This window comes from Pantherophis guttatus, chromosome 2, assembly GCF_059756535.1.
Source record: "Pantherophis guttatus breed Tessera chromosome 2, ASM5975653v1, whole genome shotgun sequence".
NCBI lineage: Eukaryota > Metazoa > Chordata > Lepidosauria > Squamata > Colubridae > Pantherophis > Pantherophis guttatus.
In genome coordinates, this window is record NC_142064.1 from 89,332,952 (window position 1) to 89,355,274 (window position 22,323).

The window sequence follows — 22,323 nt, forward strand, 5'->3', positions numbered from 1 at the left end:
TCCAGTTTCCAATGAACCCACACAAAACATAGGGAAAGTGATAGTCTATCTTTAATGAATATATAAATATATACACATATTTCATAAAAATTATACAGGGATCATAAAGCATCTCCAGGAATATTCTCTGCTGTCAAAGAATGATCTAGCACAAGTATGTATGTAGCACCACTTTCAATTTGAAAATTTAAAAAACACTGTCACATAACTATGGCTTCAAAAATCCTTCAAAAAAACTTTTTTAGAACATGTTAAATTTCATCCCCTGTACATTTTTCTTTATAACATTTGAGGTAACTAATACAATGGGCCTTGAATTACTATCAGTGTTTTTTCTTAAGATTCTACCAGTTTTTGGCCATTATACATTAAGCACATTTTTTTTTCATTTATATGAATTTATTGGATTGAGCGTAACATGTAAAACTTGAGTTAAGAGAACTAGTTCAAAAGTTCTCTTGTGGGCTATTGGATTGAAATGTCTGATGTACAAATCATGGTCTTTTAATACATGAAAAACATCCAGGTTCCCACTTGGTAGCAGAATCACTTGGAGGGATTTCAGGAGAAGACTGCAATTCTGCAGATTTAGCCCTTTCTTCACCTTGCCAAAGCAATTGACCAGAATCATCCTTTTCTCTTGTTTTTAGTTCAATGTGTTCAATAACCAAAATGTCTTCTGTTTGGGGCTGAAGCATCTCAATGACAATAATCTCCTCTCCTTTGTGATGGATCACTTTCGTACTAACTAAATTGTGTTGTTGCAATGAGGTCTGTTCCGTGCTGTTTTCTGCTTGTTCTTGGGATGGAAGTTGCAGAGTGTTTGATGTATGGTTACTGCTAACAAGCTGGCCAACATTAGGTATATCTGGCCCTGGACCATTAGAAAGGCCATCAACAAAATCAACACTTCTTAAGGCCTCTTGCTTATGTGCTAGTTCTTCTTCTTCCTCTTCCTCTTCTTCCTCTTCCTCTTCCTCGTCTTCTTCTTCCTCCTCTTCTTCTTCATCATCATCCTCCCCCTGCACTTCAGCTATATTGATCTCTGTTCTCTCCTTACAACCTGGGATGGATTTGCCTAGTATTGGAGCCCTTTCTTCTAATTGATTCAGAACATATTTGTTTGATGGACAGTGTCCATTGTGGGTACTTAAATGTCCATCAGCTTGGACAAATGCATCCACATTGTCTTCATTTCTTACAAGTTCCCCATCAGAAGATCCAAAGGGAAGAAAAAAATCATCCAGAATATGGTCTAAACTGGAACTAGTTGATTCCTCGACTTCATCATCCCAAATTTCTTCTTCATCGCTTGACATTGTTTCTCCAACTTCCCCATCATTCTCATTTGAGTCTTCTGTTTCTCCTTCCTCCTCCTCATCTTCTGAAGAGGAGGTAGTAAAAGATGAATAGGACTGAAACCTATCATCATGCATAGGGAAGGGAACATCATAACTAGCTCTCCAGTCATAAGCCCTAATGTTGAAAGGAGAGCGAGCAAAATTAATGAATTCATGTAAGAAGTGATTGGTGTAATGGAGTAAGTGAGGCTGAATCACATCAGCAAATGCTTGACTGTCCAGATCATAAATAGTTATATTATTCAGAATGATGTGCTGTATGTTATTGACTAATGATGAATGTGTTCCACACAGTACTCGCAGCTCACGCTTCAACCAAGGCACTAACCGGTTGAGGCGGACAGGATTCCTGTGAAAAAAATCTGCTGATATATCTCTATAAAATCCTCCACTTTGGACATTCCTGACACGAACTCCTAACTGATATAGAGCTCTTCTGAACTGCAGTGAAGCCTGCTCTCGAATTTGTCCGATGGATATTCCTCCAGGATGAGTTGACCTCCTTATTCCAAGTTGTCTCATCAGCTCATCAAGCGTTCTTATCCTATCTTGTGATTGGGGACCTGAATATCCTCCATATAAGATCCCATTATCTGGTAGTGTTTCAGATCTTTGATTAGTTGCTGACCTCTCCCCACACATGCTATAGGATGCATTTTCAAAAGGAACAATGTATTCCTCAAAGTCTGTGTCAGATCTTATGGTATGAAAGAAAGAATGGAAACGTTGCTTGCAGAGTGGGCACTCTGCCTTCCTGTCTGACCACTCTAGGATACAGGCAAAACAAAATCTATGGAAACAAGGATTTAAGAAGGCCACATTCCGTATTCTTTCTAAGCAGATGGGACATCTTGAGTCTGAAGGTCCATCAGTTGGCACGGTGGTGTTTTCATTTCCTGCCCCAGTCAGGGATAAAAAGCTACTGTCAGAATGAAGTTCTTCATTTGATGATGCCATAATCTGATGAAGGAGAAGACACAATCAATATAAAGACTGGACCATAAAAACAGTGTAATATGATAAATGTGACATGTATGCATGGGTATACATATATAAATTGGGCTATCAGAATATATTTCCTCAATAGCATTGCTAAGAATTTTCTTATTTCTTTAGAAAAAGTCAGCCACTCTACAAAAAAAAAAAAAAAAAACTTTTTTGAGCTTTGTTTTTTTACTTACAATAGCTTATTTTGTGGTAGCTATCTTTTTTTCTTTACAATGCCTGAAGTGACATTGTAGCCTGGGATTAACTTTTTGTGGCCAATACAAAATGGTGGACAAATTGCCAGGCAGATGCTGCTGCTGTTATAAAAAAAAAATAAAAAAAAAAAAATCTTGAAAGGTTTGAAAAAAAGGGATGCTACCGTTATAGACCAAAAAAAAATAAAGGAGAGCCTTTTTCTCCCATTTATAAAAAGTGTCTCCTCATACTGACCTATGTTTCTCTGCCACAAATAGAAAATAGAATTTTGAGAAGCTATTTATACATGGTGAGGTAAAACACAGTCACCTACTGCCTGTCTAAGCATGCCCATGAGAGAAAATGTTTGTAGCATTAAACAATATATTTGGAAATTTGACTCTGTATCCCATAAAGGTGGATCTTAGTTTCATTAGGTAAATGAACAAACCAGTAGAAAATGACTGCAAGTAGTCTCTTTAGGACCCACTTGTACCCTTGCCCCAAGTTCATGCTGCCAAGTTTCAGTGGCTGAGTTGATAGTATGATTTTCGGCTCAAAAATGCTAAAGTCAAGGATGAACTGGAAAGGCAAGGCTTCACTGCCCTCAAATAATCTCATTCCCATCTTAACCCCTCCCTGCAAGTTTCCCAAACCTGCTTCAAAAAAGTAGGTCAACGATGCTAACATATTTCTAGCAGAAACAAGTTTAGCCCCCAGGCTGAAAATATCCACTTGACCCCGACTAGAATAATATATTTTGAAGAGAGGACAGCAAAATTAAAAATAGATATTACAAAGCAAAACTATTTCAGCTTCCACAATCTTCCATCTGCTTGGAAACTGGATGCAGCAGCCAAGGTGACAGTTATAGAATCATCTAGAACAGAAAATTCCGAAAGTATGCTATTTGTTGTAGAGAAAGTGATGTCGGATATGTTCCTTCAGGTGGAGAGCTTGTGGTGTTAAGTCTCTCTCTGCATCAGTGGTAGGTTTCAAAAATTTTTACTACTGGTTCTGTGGGCGTGGCTTGGTGGGCGTGGCATGGGAAGGATACTGTAAAATCTCTATTCCCACCCCACTCCAGGGGAAGGTTACTGCAAAATCCCCATTTCCTCCTGATCAGCTGGGACTCGGGAGGCAGAGAATAGATGGGGGCGGGGTCAGTCAGAATTTTTACTACCGGTTCTCCGAACTACTCAAAATTTCCGCTACCGGTTCTCCAGAACTGGTCAGAACCTGCTGTAACCCACCTCTGCTCTGCATCCATAGTTATCCATAGTAACTAGCATTGCTAAATTGATAATAAGCTCACAGAAAGAATCTTACAAATGTTGGCATGGTAGAACTCATTTACATCCTAAATCCCAGAACTCTGCAATGCAATATGTTGCTGTGAAACATATTGGGATCTGTGATGTGTGGTCCCAAGGCTACCTGTCCCTTCCCCCCCACCCCATACTTTGCTTATTGAGCTAAGAGCCCATTAAAGTATTGCTGAAAAATTGTAGACCTCAGAGACCATTGAAATATTGATTTGAAAGTGTAATTTTTCATATAACAGGAAGGCGAAGTTATTAAATACAGAGGGAGTAATTACATAAACTGTATTTAACTAATTTAATTTTAATGACATTGAAATTCAATTAAGTTTCATTTTCCTCCTGGCTCTCTGATTTCTTTATTCTGTCCTTATGCAATATTAGGAGTACACTACCAAGATGGTTTTTGAACGTAACTTCAGCTCAGGAAAGGTTGCATGTTCCTGACCTAAAGAAAAGTGATATTCTCTTAACAAGTGTAATAGTTATTTTGGTGTTTATTTGAAGTACGGTAAATCTTTTAATTAGGAAATCATTAGTGTCTTTAATATATAATGGGAGACTTTTTCAACTATCATTTAAATCCAATAGAAAAAAAATATTCTGATCCCTGGAATTATATTTGGCCTAGATATAATTTTAGAAGACATCTGGATGCTCAAATAGAATAGAAATCTCATTTTTAAATAGTTTTCTGCATGTATGTTAGTTATTATGTGTTTGTCAAGCCTGTTTTATTTTACATCTACCACACTGTTCATGCTTTCGGTGTGCTACCCTATTGGAACCTTCTACTTGTAGAAAGACAAGAAAAAACTCCTGGACATCACTAATCATCATTTGGGGGGGGGGAGAGAGATTGTATGCATTGTACGCAACACAGGCTACAACCAAGTTCACAAAACAAACAGGCAGCCCTGTAAATAATCCAGTGCACTCCAATCTCTCCACTGGATAGTATTCTTTAGAGTAGGACTTCCAAGCAGAGATCAAAAGCCAACTGTTCCTAGATCTCTCCTCTCCCATGGATGCTTCCCCCTAATCTGAACACACTGCTGCAATCTGCTCAGCAGCTGCACAGTTCACACAGGATGGTGTGAATACATACCTGATAAAGAAAGAAAATACAACTGACATTTTAACAGGACAGAGCCTGCTGACAGCGCAAAAGTGTCCTTTTTATTTTTGAGTTGTAGTCCGCAGTTAACACCAAATGGACTCTTTTAAAAGACATATTTGTAAAGCTTTTTGAAAACCAATCAAATGGCAACATGGCTAAAGCACTGATCTCCTGCACAAAGCATGCCTTAGAAGCCATTGGCAGGGAAGTTATGGGCAACTTTATCCCTACATCCCTACATCAAGAAAGAGAGTGGCGACCAAAGACAAACTCAGTGTGAGAAACAGGTGCCCTGTGGTCATGTAACTAAGGGGGAGAGGCATTTAAACCACACATCCTACTTACAGCCTAAACAAACCACTCTACAAATTTTAAACAGCAGAGGACAATAGGGATGAAAAAGCAGTTACTTTTAGGCAGGGGTGAAATCTATTTACCTTCCCTACCGGTTCGGAAGTGCACGCATCTCGTGTGCGCTTGGACCCTCTGCGCGTGCACAAAGCCTTCTGTGCATGCGCAGAGGGTCAAAAAAAGGTTACTTCCTGGTTAAAACCAGGAAGTAACGATGTCTAGGCAGGTGGGTGGAGCCTCGTGCTGTCACCACTATCAATTCTCCGAACCACACACGCCATCGCTACCAGTAGCATTTCACCCCTGCTTTTAGGCCAATTACTGTACTACCCTATGAAAAGCAGCTGATTGTTTTACAGAAGGCCGAATGGCTTCCACCCAGCAGAGAAACTGAGCAAATTTTATTCACGCATTCAGACAATTCACAGTAGTCAGTATGTGGTTTAAAATGAGCCTTCTTGGTATGTTTTTTATCAGGTTTTTTTAGTACATGTCTTTTGTTCAGAGTAACTCAGGCCACTCTTAAGCCAACCTGGCCCAGAAAATATGTCACTTTAAAGCAAGGAGTCCCCAATCCCTGGGCCGTGACCCACCTCCGGGACATGAGCCGTTCGGAACTGGGCCATGGAAGAAACGAGCGTGTGTGCATCCCCACTCGTGCGAATGGCAAGCAAGTACATGCATGCTCCATTTGTGTGGAACCATCCCCTCTCTCCCTCCCTGCCTGTCCACAAGGACAAAAAGGTTGGGGAACTCTGTTTTAAAGAACATGACCACACAATTTAAGATAGCAATAGCAATAGCACTTAGACTTTACAGTGCTTTACAGCCTTCTCTAAGTGGCTTTACAGGTCAGCCTATTGCCCCCCAAAATCTGGGTTCTCATTTTACCCATCTCGAAAGAATGGAAGGCTGAGTCAACCTTGAGCCTGATGAGATTCGAACTGCCAAATTGCAGGCACCTGCAGTCAGCAGAAGTAGCATGCAGTACTGCATTCTAACCATTGTGCCACTGAGGTTCAAGATAACCTCAAGAACATTCTACTAGCTCTGCCCACAAGAAAAGACTTCCAAAGGCAAATAATCTGAGCTATCTACAGTTAGTGCACAGATGACCATCTGGAAGGAAACCTGATTAACTCTTTCAGAGCCTTGTCAGACTTGGAACAAGCTAACATTATTCAATGAATGGATGATTTGAGAGAAACTTTAGTTCCAAAACCTAAAGTAGCCAAGCCGCTAATCTATTTGGTTTTATCAATTACTCAAGGCAACTGCAATAACTTGGAGAGGACCTTTGGGTTTCCCCACAGGAAGTTTTTTTTTTATGGAAAAGAAATGGTGATGAAGCCGGATTGGTGGATTTATGATAAAATAATATCTTTTAACTTTGGTGATCCTATCCTCAAAGTCTAACGAGAAGCTAGAATCAGAAGGACATGTTTGCCTTTGGTTTACATATCTACAAATAAAAGAAAGATTTAAATTAGACAAAAAGAGTTATGGGTTTGACTTTGCTAAAAATGAATTGGAAATCTTACTGTGTGGTAGTGATGAACATATTATTGCTAAGGTCTGGAAAACATTATTGAATTTAAATTTGGAAAGTGATCGTGTAAAGCATTGTATGATTCAGTGGGCAAGGAATTTTGGATATAAGGTAATGCTTGAACAATGGGAGAACATGTGGAAGAAAGGTTTAAAATTTACATTAAATTACAATTTAAAAGAAAATTTCTATAAGATGATGTATTGTTGATATTTAATTCCAGACAAGTTATCAAGGATATATAAAGGCATTTGAAATGAATGTTGGAAATGTAAATGTAAAAAGGGAACCTTTTATCATTTGTGGTGGACATGTGACGAAGCAAAGTAATATTGGAGTAGGATTCATATTCCTATCAGTAAATCAGTGAATCAGTGAATATAAAGAGCCCTAGTGGCGCAGCAGACTAAAGCACTGTTATTAATATCAGGTGCCTGCAATTACTGCAAGTTCAAATCTCACCAGGCTCAAGGTTGACTCAGCCTTCCATCCTTTCTAAGGTAGGTAAAATGAGGACCCAGATTGTGGGGGCAATAAACTGACCTTGTATAAATATAGAAAAGTATGAAGGTTATAGCTTAATGCATTGTAAGCCGCCCTGAGTCTCCAGAGAAGGGCAGCATATAAATCAAATTTAAAAAAAAAAAAGATAAAACCAAAAACTTTTCTTTGGGGCTTAATGGAAAAAAGAGTTGAGGAAAAAATTTGGAACATTGAGGCTATACAGTAGTGGCAAAAATTGTGGAAACCTTTTGGGAAAAGTATATTTTCTAAAACTAGCTAATAACATTTTTTTGGGGGGGGAGTAGTACCATAAAATTATATATCAATGGAAAGATAATTTAATCAAGAATGTAATCCAATAACTTTTATGGAGGATTTGCTATTAGAATAGCAGTTACAGTATAAAGAAGAAAAATGAAACACATAGAAAAAACGAGATATACAAAAATTACCACGTCAGTTAATTCTTAGTTGGGTAATCTTTAGCATGAATTACAGCCTTACAATGTCTTTCCATGGAGTGAACCGAGTCTTTTAGTTCTGCAGCTGTTATAATGTGAAACCAAGATTGATTGAATGATTGCGTCTATTAACTAGGTTTTCTTGCTGGGTCACTTCTGCCTAACAAGTTTCTTTAGTCGGCTCCATAGATTTTCAATTGGGTTAAGGTCTGGGCCAGGGGTGGGTTCTACTTACCTTTACTACCGGTTTGCATCGGGACCATACACAAATCGTCAATTACGATGTCCTGGCGAGTGGGCAGAGCCTCCCGCACTTTTACTACTGGTTCGCAAGAACTGGACAGAACCGGGAGCAACCCACCACAGGTCTGGGCTATTCCCAGGCCATTCCAGCAATGGAATATGATTGTCTTGGAACGCCAAAAAAAAGTGGTGTTATTAGCCATCAAACCTCAAAAATACTTTTCCCAAAAGGTTTCCACAATTTTGGCCACTACTGCACATGTTAATGGCAGCAAAACTACTTTATGCACAAAAGTGGAAGGACATTTTGACCCCAACAATGGAGAAATGGCTGCAAAAGGCTAAATTGACTGTTTTGATCAAGGGGAAAAACACAAATACTTTTGTTTCTACCTGGAAACTGCTTCTGGACTTTGTGCTTAAGATAGAAAAAATGAAACTTTATTTTGGGTTTTACCCATTAGATAGATATGTTGATATAGAAATGGCTAGTTTAAATTATTATGTAAAAGTAAAAAGTTGTGGTTTGATGTGACTACCTTATTCTACTGCACCAAAGGAAATCAGAAGTCAGTGCCTTTTCTTTCTTTTTTGTCCGTTGTCCATACTTTTCCTTTCCCTTTTCCCTTCCCTATTTTTCCTACTATTTGCTTTAGGATTTTTTTGTTTATGTTATATTATAAACCAATACAATTATTAAAAAAGAAAGAGAGAGGGGACTTGTTGGCCTCCTGGCCTCCTCCTCTGACTTGTGCAACCTAGATAAGTTGAGCATCAAGACTGAGATCCTAGAACAGACCCAGATTCCTTCACCCATGTTTTAAAATAGCACAACATTCATAAATTTCAGAGGATTAACAAAAATGGATGTTGTTTATAGTTAAGAGGAAGGTTGTGACTGCCTAAAATCATGGGAAGCACAACTAGAATTAAGTGGTGGACCACACCAGAAACATCAATGGATATTTGCAACCCAATACACCCAATAATTGAATATTCTCCAGCTTTCCAGGCAAACCTCTGCTTTAGGAATCACAGAAAAGTATGACAAAGGTAGCCCCTAAAGCAGAAAGACCATCATCGCCCAGGGCTGAACCTAACCCTAATCCTAACCCTCTAGCCAATGATTTAGACTTGAAACAACAATTTGCCAATGTTTACTATTCCACGTGTAAACAATTAGAAAACTGCCTGACTCAATAGAGTAGCAAAAGAGCAGCAAATGTATGCCAAATTACAACCAGTGCACCTTCTCAGGTACTGAAGGAATTTTGGACTGCATCTCACCTGTTGAAGACTGCATGAATCATACTATCAAACCACAGACCTCAATACATTGTGAGTTACCCCTGCTGATAATAAACAAGGAAGTTCTATTCAGCTACTGATAAGAAAATGTAACTGGAGGGAAGAACTTAGTGTCAAATGGAGATCTGATGGAATTCCTCTCCAAGTTCAACACCATAGTACTCCAAGAGACGTGGTTAACTACCAGTGATGAAAATGTTCACCTACCAGGCTTCAAATCATGGTGTCATGCAGAAATTCAAGACAGAAGGGTAGCCTCTGGGGAAATATGTGCACCTGCAGAATTGGGCTGCCCACAGTAGGAACTGACCCTCAGAGAAGACCCCTTCTGTCTTTTAGATATTCATTTTAAGTATAAATCATTTGAAGTTGTGTGGCTAACTGTACTTCTACCATGTTATCCCAAAAATAAGCCTTCCCCCCAAAATAAGCCCTCCCCCAAAAATATTTAGATGCATTTGCAGCCGGTCCCTGCCATTTCCTCTGGTTAGGGTTAGGGAGACAGAGCTAGAAATCAGATAAGACGGCAAGAGGATCCCTGTCTTGCTCTACACACCCCAAAATAATAAGACCTGCCCAAAATAAGGCCAAACGCTTATATCAGGATTCAAAAAAAATATATAATAAGACAGGGTCTTATTTTCGGGGTAACACGGTACTTTCCTATTCCTTTCCCCACTTTTCCCCTGACATCTGAGTGCAATTAGAAAAGGTAGTCTTAGAGATAAATATACAACTTCCCAAAGCTATGTGATCCTATTGGAGGACTTTTATGCTAGTATGGGAACTTCTTTGCATGATTATTATGCCCATACCTAAGGATTATTTATTAAATGGCCCACTCTGGCAAACAAGAGACTCTTAAATGAAGATGATGGTCTCTAAATTAATCTCCTTTACCTATACCTGAAATCTTCATATCCTAGGAGGCAAAGGCAGTTGCTTCATATATCACTTTATATGAAGTGATCTACGGGAATGCTAGGTTAATGCTAATGCTAGTTTTAATGCTAAATGCTAATTTTTAGAATAAAGTCTCCTGAATTACATATGTGTCTCAACAGACAAAATCATCTTATTTTCAGACATCCAAGTTTACATGATGGAGGATGATGGTGACCATTAACCAACTGTAGTTAACTTTTATGGCAATTCTGATTTAAGACCACCCCTGTACCATACAATAAGAGACTGCTTGCTAATTTTGAAGTGAGGGCAAGGTAGGAGGCTCAAATGGTTTAAATGGCGATGATTGAGCAATTGCCAGCTTCGTGAACTCTGAAAGAGCCCAGTCTTTGGTGAAAATACTCCAAACCCAAATGGAAATTTTACCAGGTATACCATCTGTGTTACATGTTTAAAACAAAAAATTAGAAAAAATGCCAATTAAAAATGGACAGCCCATAATATCCAATTGGTTCAACCTAGATTGCTCCCAAGAAAGATCCTAAAAGCAGCTACCATTTGGTTAAAAGAAACCCCCACACCAAACAACCACATCAAGACATTAAACTTAAATGCAATTACAATAGCCACAGAGAAGGCTCAATGCATAGCTGTAGTTTGGTCTGAGCAAAAAAATCAGGAAAAGGATCCATCTTAGTCATATTTTGGAATATACTATCTAGCATGCTGAAGGAGTGTAAGCTTCTATTTGATATCCCCATCTTAGCTATGTTTTAATACTAACTTATTTACCAACTCCAAAGAGGATCATCTAGAAATGATGACTACTGAGTTTTTGACCCTTGATAATCTTCCTCCTTGGCCCCCAGTGTCAGTGACATAAATTAAACACATTATTCAGTCACTGTAACCCAGCAAGGCTCCTAGTGAAGTCTTTCTAGTCTCAGAACTTTTCAGGATATATATAATATGGCCAGCTTTGTCTATATATATAAAAAGTCATGATAAAGTGGAGCCCACCATTCTATTCCCATACACGTGTGAGTGTGTTTATGTATGTATGTATGTATGTTTGTATGTATGTATGTATGTATACACACACATATACACACACAAGTGTGTGTGTGTGTGTGTGTGTGTGTATGGGAACTACACAGATATCTCCTGTAAATATGTGTAGTTCCCATACACAAAGAAAGAAGACAAGGAAGACTCCCAAAATTACAGAACTCATAAATTTTATTTATGATTGTAACCACTCAGAGTTACTTTGAGATAAGATGCATAGTCAATAAATTTTACAAATAAAAAACAGATATTAAACTTTATGCTAACTCCAGAATTTCTAAATTCTATGGATGTTCCCATGCCAAAAATCCTTAACAGACACATCAGCATCCTTTTGTATTCAGATTATATGGTCCTGGTAATCTCAAATAGGCCTGAGAAGACAGATGAAAAAATATGGTACCTAATGCACTACTAACTTTTTGAACATTAATAAGACTAAATCCAAACTGATAGTTGTTGGAAAACAACAGGCCAAATACAATTTGGTATTTGGATGGGGAGCCTGTAAAACAGATTCTTTCTCATATTTAGGGGTAGTTTTTATAGATGCAGGGTCTTAAGCCAACCACTTTAAATGAAGTTCTATAAGGGCAACAGCCATCTCTAAAATGCTAACTAAATTACTCAGTTATAACCACTCAAGCACTCTGTCCCCATTTTAAAAATCCACAAGGCAAAAATGGTACCAATGTTAAAAGTGACACAGATCAGTGGGTCTTATCAAACACCTCCTTACTTGAACAATATAGTAGGCATTTAAACTATTTTACGAACCAACAGGAATGCACCTGCAGCAGAATTGAAACAGGCACCTGTTAGGTTAATATTCCAAAATATTCCATATTTTTAAATTACTAGTAGAGGATCCTTTTAATGGAACCTGATAGACTATCAAAAATGTGTCTGGAAGAATAGATGGACACACTTCAATCTACCATATGGATTACTCAACTTCTCCAAGTCATCTCACATCATAGCTTCTCAACATAAAATCTTTCCTAAATTAGATGTCAGGCCAAATAAATTGAATATGAACAATATGAACAAAGAATTTTGGATGTTAACACTCAAAATCTATACATTCTTACCTAAAGATAGTTGCTAATATTTTGTTTCCTTTTTGTCTTGTATCTCTCTTGATCTACTCTGAGGTTTTCTTTAGCCTCCTATTCTCCTCGTGTCCCATGTCTTTCCTTAAGGATCCATCTCTCTTGACCAACTAAGGATAGGCAACATTCTGAGTGATTATTTTGATGACCTCATAATCACAGACATAAAAACATCCAGCTCATAATATTGCCATTGCTGGTAGGGCCTATCTATGAAAGGTTAAATACACACTGCCATTGCAATTATAATATCAGAAAGTTTAAAGTTGCATTGGAAAAACAGCCAGTTTATAAGTAAATTAATTGGATATAATGCTTTTGTTCAAGCAGTATCTCACTCATTCATGTATACATTTACAGTACATAGGAGTTGTTTCCCCTTAATGTTACCACTTCAGAAATCTATTTTTCCAAGGTACAGTTAACTAAAAGAATGGCACATGGATGAAAATTGAACTATAACATCAAAGAAAATTATTATTTTATAAGAAAAGTACATTGCAATTAATTTGTTGCTCCATCTAATTTATAACTTGCCATTATTATCATTTAGCCAAAGTTTAAAATCTTAAACTTCATTTTAATTGCCTTTAACTGATTTGTATTAAATTACTAAATCTTAAAAATTTAAACCATCGCTTGAGCATAACCATTATTTTTTTTAGCCTTTATTAACATAATACCAATGTGTACATTTATTTTTTCCTATTGCATCTAACCACTAAGCTTCTATGCACTAGTGATATTCAAACATGAAAAAATATTGATTTTAACCTCTGTTCTAACTGACATCCTGAGGTTTTTAAATCACTCTGAAAGCATGGATTAGGTGGGTTTGAATAAATTAATAAAAGTTGCTAATTTAAGCTAAATTATTTTAGGCTACCACAAAAAGGGAGCTATGCGGGAACTACACAACAGTTAGTGACGTGCAGTTCCATCTAAACCCAGACCATGTAGGTGTTACATTACTGCATTTTTTAAAAAAAATATGGAGTCCTTGATGCTCCCCCAGCTTGAATACTTGTTTGCAGCTGTTTCATTACTTGATAAGCTAATACCATCAGTACTAGTGAGTGTGGGATTTGCTCCCTATTTATATATGGTAGCTTGCCCTGCCAGTATTGGTGGGGTGTGATTCTCCAAATAACAGATTGCACCATTTTATAACATAGAAATTTCTAGTGAATTTTTTTCACATCCCTAACATGTGTTGTAGATCTAAATTTAGATGCAGGGTAAGTCCAAAACTCAGTACCCATCTAAGGTAGGTAAGGCACTTAAAGATCTGTTGGCACAATTCATCAAATATCTTCATGAGAAGAATTCGTTCCTCTATTTATAGAGATTTATTATTCTAAAAATATTCAGCCTCACTGATCACTCTGCAAACAATCTGACATATATAAATCAAGGATTTTCAAAGTAAACAGTATCCGAAACAGGCAATTTGATGTAATGGGATTGCCTCCTCTGGAAAACAAGCTAAGTCACACTTAAAATGGCAAGGGAAAATACATGCAGCTAAATCAAGATAATTCAGGCCCTCCAACAAGATTGGACAATAATCCTGACAGTGATGTATGGCCCTTGTGGCCTCACTGCTCTTAAACTAATCCTTCTTTTTCTCAATCTCTTTTAATTTCTATGGATTTCAGTCAGTAGTTTACAAACTGCATCTTCAAATGAGCATAAAAGGTGATCTCACATATTTCCTTCTGGTTAATAACTTGTCTCCCATTTTGTTTGGTTAAAATAAATTATTTATAGAATATTAATGCATGCCCTCTGTTTCATTTTATATATCTTTATCAACTTGTCCTTGAAATAAGAATTTAAATAGTAGGTTGATGTTAGTGTTCTTTAAAGCTGAATTCACAAGCTTGGGTATAATCATTCGAGTCATTTCAGTGTTGCTTTGCACTATTTGATTTGGTCCATGGTTTCTGATATGGAGAATGGGGTACAAGAAAAGAAAATAATAGTCATTGTACATTGAATATTTTGAAGAGATATTATAGCTCTGTCTATTTTGCAGTGTCTGGGGCAGAGGGAAAATTGAACCATTACCGGATAGGTTGTTTGAGGTGCTGTTCGCAATTCACTTTGTGGGGTTTTTTTGTTTGTTTTTTTTTATTTGTAAACCATCCAGAGTTGTTGGGAGTTGAAGGGATGGCTTTACTGTTTACTTTAAATTTAAGACATTTTAGGAACTCTTATGCTGCTTGTGCATCTTTCCAAAAAGGTTGAAAACATTTTTGTACCAATTTAAAATCAACACTGTGAGCAAGAGGATTTTTTTTTTCCCACTGGGAGAAAAGTTGAATACCTTCTAAATTATAAATGATACAGCTAGATTATATATATGTATATATTCTTCCTAATTTATGTGTGTATTTGCCAAATGTCAGGGCAATAATCAGGTGCCCAGGCATTTTTTCTTTTTTGGATTCAGAGACAATAAGCACACCAGTAAATAGAGGGATTTTAAGCTTTATTATTTGCTCAAGTAAACATTTAAAGTACAACATAAAAAAAACATACATACTAAGCAAGATGATGCCCTAAACTGCCAGGAGTTCCTCAATAATGACAGCAGGGATACTCAATCTGCAGCCAAATTCTAGCTAATAGTAGTTTCTGTTGCAGAAGCCCCTCCCTAATAACAACCCTGCAGTTTTTATCAAAACCTGGCACCGTGATTTCATGGCCCTGCTATGATAATGAGACTGCAAGACCTGATCTTAACTGACTGGCATATGACTCTGGGATGAGAATCCAAAGTCCGAGAGGTGGTTTCCTAGCCTCGGGCTTTGGCTTGCATGTTTTCCAATGAAACAGATCGAGATAGGGAGATCATTTTATTATGATTTATTCAGAGCATTCTGACTAAAAAAAGATTCCTATCATTCAAAGAGGGAACCTTGACCCTCAGCTTTCAGTCCCTCTTATTGTTAACACATCAAACAAAATGCAAGAGAAAAGTTGATTGGACAGGACAAAAGTAACCCTTCCTTTGCATTATAAATCTGCTATATGGAGTTAAACAGCAGTTAAACATATTTTATTTATTTATTTATTTATTTATTTATTTATTTATTTATTTATTTATTTATTTTGTCAAACATGTATTAGATAATATATATAAGTATTAACATGATTTGAATACATGAAATGAATACAAATAAAGGGAACATTAGGACAGGGACGGCATGCTGGTGCGCTTATGCCCGTCCCTTACACAGACCACTTAAGAATGGGGTGAGGTCAACAGTAGACAGTCTTAGGTTAAAATTTTGGGAGTTTGGGGATGAAACCACAGAGTCAGGTAGTGCATTCCAGGCATTGACCACTCTGTTGCTGAAGTTGTATTTTCTGCAATCGAGTTTGGAGTGGTTCACTTTAAGTTTATAGCTATTGTGTGCTCGTGTATTGCTGTGATTGAAGCTGAAGTAGTCATTGATAGGTAGGACATTGTAGCAGATAATTTTATGAGCTACACTTAGGTCATACCGAAGGTGGCATAGTTCTAAGTTGTCTAAGCCCAGAATTTCAAGTCTGGTGGCATAAGGTATTCTGTTGCGTTATATATTACATGTGACAAAACATATGTCCATTTAAATAAGGTACGATGAAAGCAGGTATGTTAAATTTAAGATATTAATGAGGGAAAAAAGTTATAAGTTGTTTGGAGCTCACGGAGAGACAAATCAGATACTAATTAGCACTAACAGCTTTCTCTTATCAGAAGACCAAATCCAAACCTCCCATACTATCCTGACCTAAAGACAGTTTTTTATATTGAAGTTTAGGAATGCTAGAAGTTATTAATCAAACATCATTTAAAGGGATGAAGAGAGAAAAATAAGTCAGATTAAAATATAAAATAACTTTGTTAGTTAGCAAGTACTACAAAGTTCATCCTATGTGGTTCCACAGTGGCAGAAGTTTTGAAATTGTTCAGTAAAAAGGGTTTAAAAAAAATGAGGCTAGCTCAGAATGAACTCTAAACTTCTAGATCTTTCTTAAAATGAAGGAGAAATCAAAGTATGTTGCCAACTGCTTGAAATAATGATGGTATTATTGCCATTGCCACTACAATAGCTTAGAGATAAGATAACATTAAGCTTTTCTCTATATATTCTCTAATGTACATATTCATTAGGTAAGTGTATCCTATTTGATCAAATCAATAACAAAGAGTAGCACATGCAGTGTGATGAGATGTGGGATTCAGTCTGTTCGGGCCGGTTTAGGTGAATCGGTAATTAAATTGCTGGCTGACCCCTCCCTGTCCCTTCCAGGAGTCCCCACGTGCCCCATTTTGGCTCCCAGGAAAATGCAGGGAGGCCTACTAGGCCCAAAATGGGGCTTGGAAGGGTGCAGTGCACCCCAATGTGGCCTGTTTTTGCTCCCAGGAGACTTCAGGGAGGCCTCCTAATATATATCAGCTGATTGTCAGAGACGACTCCACGACAAGTAATTAACATCTGAGGTAACTTCTTTATTAACTCAAACAGGAGACCCAGAACACGTTCTCCTCAGAACAGAACAGAGAACAACCGCTGACAGTTCTAATATACTCGCTGTCAGTGTGGCTAACCAATCAGAATGTTTCCCCCTTCTGTACACTCCAACAGGGGGCCCAAACTGGGGAACCTGCTCAGTACACAACACCTCCTAGGCCAAAAATTGGGGGCAGGGGGGCAGTGCATGCCACCCGCGGCCCGTTTTTGCTCCCAGGGGGTGAAGAAGGCTGAGTGCTGCCTGTCAAACCCCCTGGCCACATCCACCATGGCCATCCCCACCCAGCTGGTCATTAGGGCAGAAAACCGGTTGTTGAATTATTATTATTATTATTTTTTAATTTGATTTATATGCCGCCCTTCTCCAAAGACTCAGGGCAGCTTACAATGTGCTCAGCAATAGCCTTCATCCTTTTGTATATTTATACAAAGTCAGCTTATTGCCCCCACAACTGGGTCCTCAATTTATCTACCTTAGAAAGGATGGAAGGCTGAGTCAACCTTGAGCCTTGGCGAGATTCGAACCCTGCAGTAATTGCAGGCAGCTGGTCTTAATAACCAGCTTAATAACAGGGTGCCTTAAACCCCTGTACTACCAAGGCTCATTTGAATCCCACCATTGGATGTAGTGAGGAGGTAGGTTCGCAGGTGGGAAGGGATGTATCCCAAAATTAGTAAGAGGCAACTCACTGCAGATGTTATGTGTGAAAGAAAGAGGGTGAAGACAGCCCCTCCCTAACAATTCACAGAGTGTATTGTGGGTGCAGATAATAAGAGTCTTCAATCTTACAAGTTTTATCTATAGTGTGAAACAAGAAAGAACTCAGCTCCGAAGAATCAGATGTTATTCTTGGTTTTGGGCCTGGCATGAAGCAATTTATCCCAACTGCAATGCTGTTCTTTTTTCATAACTGCTGGTTAACTTAAAATTAGAAATTAGACATTCACATTAAGTTATAAATAATAAAGTTGGATGCCAGGGCTTAATTTCTTTGTTATTGCAGTCAATTATTCTAATTATTTTCTAAAGATGATATTTGATTAGCTTCATTATTTATATTCACAAGGTTCTGCCAGAATGAAATCTGTACTCTGCTCACCTGCCAGTAAACCTTGTTGAATTCCATTGTATTTATATTAGAATAGACATATAAAAAGAAGTTATTTTGGCCTTACCAGAAGAGGAAAGAAATCAGCATTAAACTATATACATTCTCCAATATTTTGAAGAAATATTGATATAAAAAGAAAGGCTCTACAATTGTACACATTTGCTGCTTTTAACCTCCACACATACTTTTAATGAAAGGTATGGATTTGCTGAGTGGGAATGGAGCAATCTTTCATAAGACACATAATCAAGGGCTAGAATTAATTATTTTCAGATACAGTGATGGCCAACAACTCTCAACCTTCCTGTTTGTTCCAGCCCCATATCTCAGTCCCTGCCTTCTGTTCACTAAAATGGAGGCTGAAGAGATCTTGTCATAGTATGGGGTACTTAACAATTGAGATGGGCGGTTAACCTCACATTGTCTACACGCCTTGCCGTTTCTTTTTCAGCTACATCTTGACAGTTTTTATGAAGAACAACGTATCATCTGATATCTTCTCCAATCACAAAAGGGTACGTCACATCATCTGTAACTCAGGAGCTGCTCCTGAAATTTCCCTCCTGAAATTGTCCAAGCAGAATGTCTTCCAGCTCTTGCAGAATTTATCTTATGAAACCTTCTACCAACAGGTAGGACTTTAATGAAGGATTGATTGAAATGATTCATAAATTGCCTACCTTGTAGCAGTTAACCCCCTCTCTGCTGAAGCCAGAAAGAAAGAATGTATCTCCCTTCTAACTGTGAATCTATTGAAGCATTTAAACTTGTAAATGCTTGCATTTTTAGAAAGAGTTTATAGATAACCAATATTCATACAAGTGCAGTAAAAATGCTAAAATATAAGTGTTTGAAAGAACAGGCCAGTCACAAAATAATTCTCCCACTTCCAAAATGTGCTCGTGTTGGACTTCATGGGTCAGGTCCTGTCAATCTTACTAAGAACCCCAGACCAGGAAATCAACTTCACAGGAAAGCTAAAACCATTTTTATTGAGACTGGCTATAATAATAGAATCTTGCATGTCTGATTGTGCTGTACCCAGGGGTGGGCTTCAAAAATTTTCACAAGGGGTTCTCTACCCGGTTGCTGGGTGGGCATGGCCATGGTGGGCATTGCCTAGTCAGCCTCCTGCACCAAGTGGGGGGGGGCATTTTCACCCTCCCCAGGCTCCAGAGGCTTTTCTCGCGCCTCCAGGAGGGCAAAAACAGCCTCCCCAGGCTCTGGAGGCCCTACAAACTTTTGGTAGGCCCATTTTTCACCCTCCCTGAGCCTCCGTGTGTGCCCTGCACTTACCTGCATCCAAAACGGGCCATGTGGGGACTCCTGGGAGGGACAGGATGGGGTGGGTGGGGCGGGGGGGGTCAGCCAGGAGTAGGATTTGGGGGTTCTCCAAACTACACAGAATCTTAGCTAGAGGTTCTCCCAAACCCCTGTGAACCCCCAGCAGCCCACCCCGGCTGTATCTTGCTTTCTTCCTTCTTATAGCTGAGTAAATCAGGCAGGCATCTGTCCAAGTCACTTCCAAACACTATTTGGATGATCTGGATTTACACACACACACACACACACACACACACACACACACACACACACACTTCAATTCCTTTTGCTCAAGTAGCAGTTCCTATCTCAGCCAAGGTCACCTTCCTTTTTACTCTCTATGGGTCCACAATTTGCTTTCTTCTCTCCCTTTCATCCTAGCAGCTTCCTCTTCTGAGGCTGTCATTCCAAACTCCTTCTCAGCCTGTCCAGATAGGAGGTGAAACATGCAGTCCCTTGCTGCACTGGCATCCTTTTGCACAAGCCTCCTTCATCAATGTTTGTCAGGGGGAGAGGAGGGAAGAGGGAGAGAGCAGGATTAAAAGTCAAGACAGTGGTCATGGCAATGCAATTGAACTTTGTCTCTTTGTATGTGCCTGCAATGGCAATGGACGTTCAAAAGAGATGGAACTTTGAACATGCTGCTGCCAACGGCCTTTGGATGTTTTTGATCCCCCACCAAAGATCTGGTGGTTTCATGGCTTTTCTCTTTTACTTCTTGCTCAAAAGTAATATTTCTGCCCATAAGGGAGTTCCCTGCCCTGCTAGTTTCAAATTTACTCTCTTCTTTCCCTCTTCTCTGCGTCTCCTTTACTCTAATCAAAGTCGGGAACTTCTGTAAGTTTCTGAGGTACCTTTCTTTGGGACCTCTCACAAACTGGTGTTCTTCTCTCTATCCTATCCCACCCCATTGCCTGACCCTTACTTAGCTGAATGAGCTTCCTATCTCTTTCCAAACCCCCTTGTCAAATTAGCCTACCATCTCCACATCTGTGAGAATCCTATTTCCCTCATCCTGCAATTAAGAACTTTTAACTTTTTCTGCCTTGCACGAGTTTTATTGAAAGCCAGTGTGTTGCATCGAGGGCACAATATATGGGTTGGCCTTTAAAGTGCCATAAGATTTTCCATTGTTTTCTTAACAGCCCATAATTTTGTCTTGGTTTCCACCATCACAACACAGTTTAATTTTCTGATCTTAATAGATGCCCTTCATAAATGAAGCTCTTGGTAAGTTTTTTTTTTCCCCTTTCCAACTAAATTTCCCCAACTGTGAGTTCTCCTACTACAGTCTAAAATATGCCTGCTTTCGTAGAAAAAGCTTGACAACTCAATAGACAGGAATGAAAACTTGTCTATTGAGTTTTTAAATCCTCTTATATATCAATACAACATCTACACCCTCTTAGAAGGCTTATGTTGAAAAATAAACAGTCTAATTATTTGACTTTGTGCTTTCTCTTGAATGAGTTGAATTAGACTGGAGACATGAAGGAAGCAAGGAAAGGATATCTTTCCCTTTCCTGTTTAAACGTTTTGCCTCAAAATTGCCTATGTTTGCATGTAGAGAAATATTAATGTCAAACCTATTCTGGGGGGGGGGGGGAAATGATAGCACAAGCTTTAAAATATGATGGCTATTTTAAATCTGTTGGTTAATATACTTGGGTTACATGAATGGCACCGAAATATTTCACCATCAAGAATGACAGGAATCTCCTAGCTTTTAAACAAAGTGTTGAATGAAGAGTTTTGCCAAGGACCGATAATCAAGTTTGAATTGATGGCATGAATGAAATCTGATCTGCAACATTATCTGTAGCTGAATGAAATGAGAGTAAAAGAAAACAAAACAAAAAAAATCTTTGGCAAGGCTAATATCATAGGGTTTGTTTGCTTTAAAATTATGCCCCGGGAAAGCTCTCATTCAGCCCTAGATTGGTGTAGCAATGTATGTTTTGCAAGCAAAGCTTCTTCATGGTTAAATACAGAGCACAAATGAGATATTATGGTAGGAGATAAAATTTCCACCGTAGATTTTTCATAGCAGCCCAAAGCTTTTTTTTCCCCCTCTCTCATTTTACAAAGATTTTCACTAACATAAAATTTGAGGCCTGTTAAAAAGGCAGCTGAAAATTGAGTCCCCTGAATAGAATAATTGGTTTATTTTTACAATATAGGCTAATTTATACTCAAATATAAATCCAACTGGGATTAATTGAGTTTATTCCCAGGGAAGTAGCCACTTATTTTTCTGTCCAAACGTCATTCTTTTGCAAGTAGTTTTTTGAAAGCTAATACACCAATCTTTGGCAAGATTAAAACCAGCCATGGTTGGTACTAAACTAAATGTAAGGCTAGCCATTGTCCCTGTCATACGCTTCTCTTTTTAATACCATATTTCCTGTTTTTAATTTTTGGAAAGCTATTTTTTCTCCACCTCAATTCCAGGAAAAAAGCAATTCAGTTGCGAGATAATGAATAGATCTTGTTATTCATGGGCATTGTGTTTACAGTTGCAGAATTTCAGACATCCCCTTGGTTGTAAAAGATTTGGGAAGTGTGTCTTCTTTCTCTTCTTTGTTATTCACAGGATAACCTTTCTAATTCTATCAGCCCCTCCTGATGGAATTGAAGGAAGTTCTTCACTTCCATGTATTCAGGGCCTTCTCATCAATTGTTTGCAGAAGATTGGTGTCAGATTGGGATTACTCCTATCGTGATTACTTGTTCCTTTCCTTGTCTCTCTACTCTGCCTTTAATTAATAGGACCAACTCAGTCTGCCCAAACACTCTTGTAAGAGGCTCTTTCCCCAGATGCTTCCTTTGCTAAATGAAGATGTACCAACTCCCAGTATCTACTAAACCTGTAGCA

At 38.3% G+C, this 22,323-nt stretch overlaps 1 protein-coding gene across 3 annotated transcripts; it reads right to left on the reverse strand.

Moving 5' to 3' along the window:
• Positions 1-377: 377 nt before the first annotated feature.
• On the reverse strand, positions 378-12,630 carry LOC117661605 (E3 ubiquitin-protein ligase Topors-like). 3 transcript variants are annotated; one of them, XM_034410627.3, is made up of 2 exons: positions 12,467-12,630; positions 378-2,321 (listed from the first exon to the last, which is right to left on the reverse strand). In XM_034410627.3, exon 2 carries the CDS (start codon positions 2,316-2,318, stop codon positions 495-497), a length of 1,824 nt encoding a protein of 607 aa, XP_034266518.2. In that variant the 5' UTR covers positions 2,319-2,321; positions 12,467-12,630; the 3' UTR covers positions 378-494. The 3 variants fall into 3 exon arrangements, with proteins under 3 accessions (XP_034266518.2, XP_034266519.2, XP_087742488.1); XM_034410628.3 differs by lacking the exon at positions 12,467-12,630 and adding an exon at positions 3,341-3,425; XM_087886362.1 differs by lacking the exon at positions 12,467-12,630 and having other exon boundaries at positions 378-2,390.
• Between the last annotated feature and the right edge of the window lie 9,693 nt (positions 12,631-22,323).